Source organism: Dama dama, unplaced genomic scaffold (assembly GCF_033118175.1).
Source record: "Dama dama isolate Ldn47 unplaced genomic scaffold, ASM3311817v1 ptg000180l, whole genome shotgun sequence".
Classification (NCBI taxonomy): Eukaryota; Metazoa; Chordata; class Mammalia; order Artiodactyla; family Cervidae; genus Dama; species Dama dama.
In genome coordinates, this window is record NW_026870980.1 from 84,960 (window position 1) to 88,807 (window position 3,848).

At 50.0% G+C, this 3,848-nt stretch overlaps 1 protein-coding gene across 1 annotated transcript; it reads left to right on the forward strand.

Annotated features, from left to right (window-relative positions):
- The first annotated feature begins 291 nt into the window (after window positions 1-291).
- Window positions 292-1,703, forward strand: LOC133053711 (F-box/WD repeat-containing protein 2-like). The gene has a single exon (XM_061138235.1). It carries the CDS (start codon window positions 323-325, stop codon window positions 1,685-1,687), a length of 1,365 nt encoding a protein of 454 aa, XP_060994218.1. The 5' UTR covers window positions 292-322; the 3' UTR covers window positions 1,688-1,703.
- The last annotated feature ends 2,145 nt before the right edge of the window (window positions 1,704-3,848 follow it).

Genomic DNA, 3,848 nt, shown 5'->3' on the forward strand with positions numbered 1-3,848 from the left:
CAAATATATGAGGAGCATGAAACGGACTGCAAAATAGCAGGAGCATGAAGCGGTGTTGAAAAACATGAAGAGCCTGAAAAGGTGTGAAAAATATGAAGAGCTTCAAAAGGTGTGAAAAATATGAACAGCTTCAGAGCACCGGAAGCCGCTCCCCTGAGAGGCTGCGGACCCAGAGCGGCGGCCGCCGGTCCAGGCGCCATGGCTGCGGAGCGGACCTTGCCGCTGGGAGGCTCTGGCGGCCCGAGCGCGCCTAGTTGGTGTGAGCCCGGCGCGAGGTCCCGTGCCCTGGGGCGCTCGCTCAGGTAAATTTTTCCATAACCTTATGGAGAGAAAGGACTTTGAGACATGGCTTGATAACATTTCTGTTACATTTCTTTCTCTGACGGACTTGCAGAAAAATGAAACTCTGGATCACCTGATTAGTCTGAGTGGGGCAGTCCAGCTCAGACACCTCTCCAATAACCTGGAGACTCTGCTCAATCGGGACTTCCTCACACTCCTTCCCCTGGAGCTCAGTTTTTATTTGTTAAAATGGCTCGACCCTCAGACTTTACTCACGTGCTGCCTCGTCTCTAAACAGTGGAATAAGGTGATAAGTGCCTGTACAGAGGTGTGGCAGACCGCCTGTAAAAATTTGGGCTGGCAGATAGATGATTCTGTTCAGGACGCTTTGCACTGGAAGAAGGTTTATTTGAAGGCTATTTTGAGAATGAAGCAACTGGAGGACCATGAAGCCTTTGAGACCTCATCTTTAATTGGACACAGTGCCAGAGTGTATGCACTTTACTACAAAGATGGACTTCTGTGTACAGGGTCAGATGACTTGTCTGCAAAACTGTGGGATGTGAGCACAGGGCAGTGTGTTTATGGCATCCAGACGCACACTTGTGCTGCGGTGAAGTTTGATGAGCAGAAGCTTGTGACAGGCTCCTTTGACAACACCGTGGCCTGCTGGGAATGGAGCTCCGGAGCCAGGACCCAGCACTTCCGGGGGCACACGGGGGCGGTGTTTAGTGTTGACTACAACGACGAACTGGACGTCTTGGTGAGTGGCTCTGCAGACTTCACCGTGAAAGTATGGGCTTTATCTGCTGGGACATGCCTGAACACTCTCACCGGGCACACAGAATGGGTCACCAAGGTGGTCTTGCAGAAGTGCAAAGTCAAGTCTCTCTTGCACAGCCCTGGAGACTACATCCTCTTAAGTGCAGACAAATATGAGATCAAGATTTGGCCAATTGGGAGAGAAATTAACTGTAAGTGCTTAAAGACGTTGTCTGTCTCTGAGGATAGAAGTATCTGCCTGCAGCCAAGTCTTCATTTTGATGGCAAATACATTGTCTGTAGTTCGGCACTGGGCCTCTACCAGTGGGACTTCGCCAGTTATGATATTCTCAGGGTCATCAAGACTCCGGAGATAGCAAACCTGGCCTTGCTTGGCTTTGGAGACATCTTTGCCCTGCTGTTTGACAACCGCTACCTGTATATCCTGGACTTGTGGACAGAGAGCCTGATTAGCCGCTGGCCTCTCCCCGAGTATAGGAAGTCCAAGAGGGGCTCCAGCTTCCTGGCGGGTGAAGCGTCCTGGCTGAACGGACTGGACGGGCACAACGACACGGGCCTGGTCTTCGCCACCAGCATGCCCGACCACAGCATCCACCTGGTGCTGTGGAAGCAGCACGGCTGACGTGGGGCGCCGGGGCTGCGGCCCTGGCGCACGGCCCCTGGCAGCCACCTGCATGAACCAAAGTTCTCACCTCACGGCATCATCACGCAGCGCACAATCACTATCTGTTTGCCGGGGCCGGGGCTCGGGGCGGGGGGCTCGTCTTGTGGACACACACCGCAGCACGCTGACGGGGCGCACCGTTGGCTTCATGTGTTCCTAGTTTGTGGTCAGTGTGAGAGGCTTCGTCTGGGGTTCATCATTTATTTGTCCTTAGTTATGTGGGTCCGTGTGAGAGGCTGCATCTGGGGTTCATCTTTCTTGAATATTGGTTTTAAGTAAAGAAATTTAAATGGCTCATTAATCTGCTAATTGGTTGCCTATAAAAACACAGTCTATTATTAAAGCTTTTTACCATTGCCTTTTTCTCTTTTGAAATTGAAGCAAAGGTGCTATGATGTTGTTACAGCAACTTTTCTCACATGGGGCTTAGCTTTTATAACGACCCGTGTTATAAAGACCACCAAGTTCTGTGACATTCATGCTCTCCACCAAATACCAGTTCTAAAGAAAATGTCTTCAGTGCAAATCCAGTTCTATAGATTGATGGTTTGTGACACGTTTTAAGCCCTCATTCTTGTCAGAGCCAAGGTCGGCCGTGTCTGAGATGCACGAAGTTCTGTAGTCTTTGTTTCTGTGGAACAAGCTGGCTGGGTCACCTGCCACCTCCATGACTGCGTAGAGGGGACACGGTTCAGTGGAAGGCGCCAAGCTGGCAGACTGAAGCCTGGCTCTGTTCCCTAGGAGCCCCGCAGCCCAGGAGTGCAGTTCTCTGGCCCCGTTTTCTGTGTCTGTATAGCTAGTTGTTAGGCTGTCATTTGATTTCTGGGATTCTTTCTGGTCCTGTGTCTGCCGAGCTGTGCAAAAGTTGATGCTTCAGTTTTGTCCGATTGCTAATTCGTTGTTTCTTGGCATGATGATCTTGGAGATCATCTATAAATGAAACCACTGATACAAAGTTGTCATCTATAAGGAAATCAAACATGCAAAAAAAAAGAATGGATAAAAGGGAATGTGGAAAATGTTAACATAGTCTGCTTTAAAAACTGTATGCAGTTGGTGGAAGAAGTGCTGAGAGGAGTTGGGGTTCTCTGGAGAGGCAGGGTGTGCCAGTTCAGAGGGAGAGGTCCCTGACCCTGACGCTCCGTCCTCCGCTGTCTCTCTCTTGATGGGTTGCCTCAGGCAGGCTAACTTTCTGTTGAAAGTGAAGGACTTGCGCTAGATTGGGGTTTGCAAACTCACAGGCCCGGGGAGCCATGCAGAGAGCATAGGTGAGCGCCGCCCTCCGGGCAGGATGGAGCTGTACCAGGGGACACTCCTCTGACGGGCGGTTTCAGAGCCCTGCCTGCCACGCGGGAGGAAGCCCAGCGTTGCACAGGCCTTCTGATGTGTCAGGTGGAGCTAGGCCTCCAGAATTGTGTTTATAATTCCCTAATTTTAAAAATGTGGACAATGACTTGGAGATCATGTGAAATGCAGTGGGCTAATAAACGAAGCGAGTCTGCAGGCTGCCAGTTCACATTCCCCACCTTCTCATTCCTGCAGAGTAGGCGAGGCTGTGATTCGACAGTGGCGGTGTTTTAATGTAATTGTCACAAACATTAGGGAGACAGTCTAGGGAACGAGTGTTGGGAAGAATTTAAGAGTTCCCAGTTGTGTGACAGAGGAGTGAGGAGGGGGCGTTTCAGTCACTGACCTCCAGGAAAGTATTAATAGTTAGAAGATGAATTTAAGAGCTGGAGCCTGAGTGGGAGGCCCTGCCTGGGAATATGAGGGATTCTTTCTTCTTGTTAACTTTGATATTAACCCATTTTTCAGGTAGGAAAAGGGTTGCTGGTAGAGCTGAGAATGATTCAAAGTACAGGGGGAACACCACACTCCCAAATCCTATCACCCTAGAGCCTGACAACAGACCTCCAAATGCTGCAAAGTCAGGGTTTATGAGAACTGACGGTTGCTCCCAAGGATGGATTTAGGTAATATCCATGCCGAGACTCTGAGGAAATCAGGTGAAAGAACAAGATCTTCATACCCCAAATCCATCTCACATTGATTTCTGTGGGTGAGTGCTGCTTGGTCCTTTTAAGAAATGGGACTAGGTTCAAAGCTGGAATCTACTTCT

Bases quoted from the DNA above. Each gene is read 5' to 3' on its own strand.
- LOC133053711 (XM_061138235.1), top strand. From the start codon at position 323: ATGGAGAGAAAGGACTTTGAGACATGGCTTGATAACATTTCTGTTACA.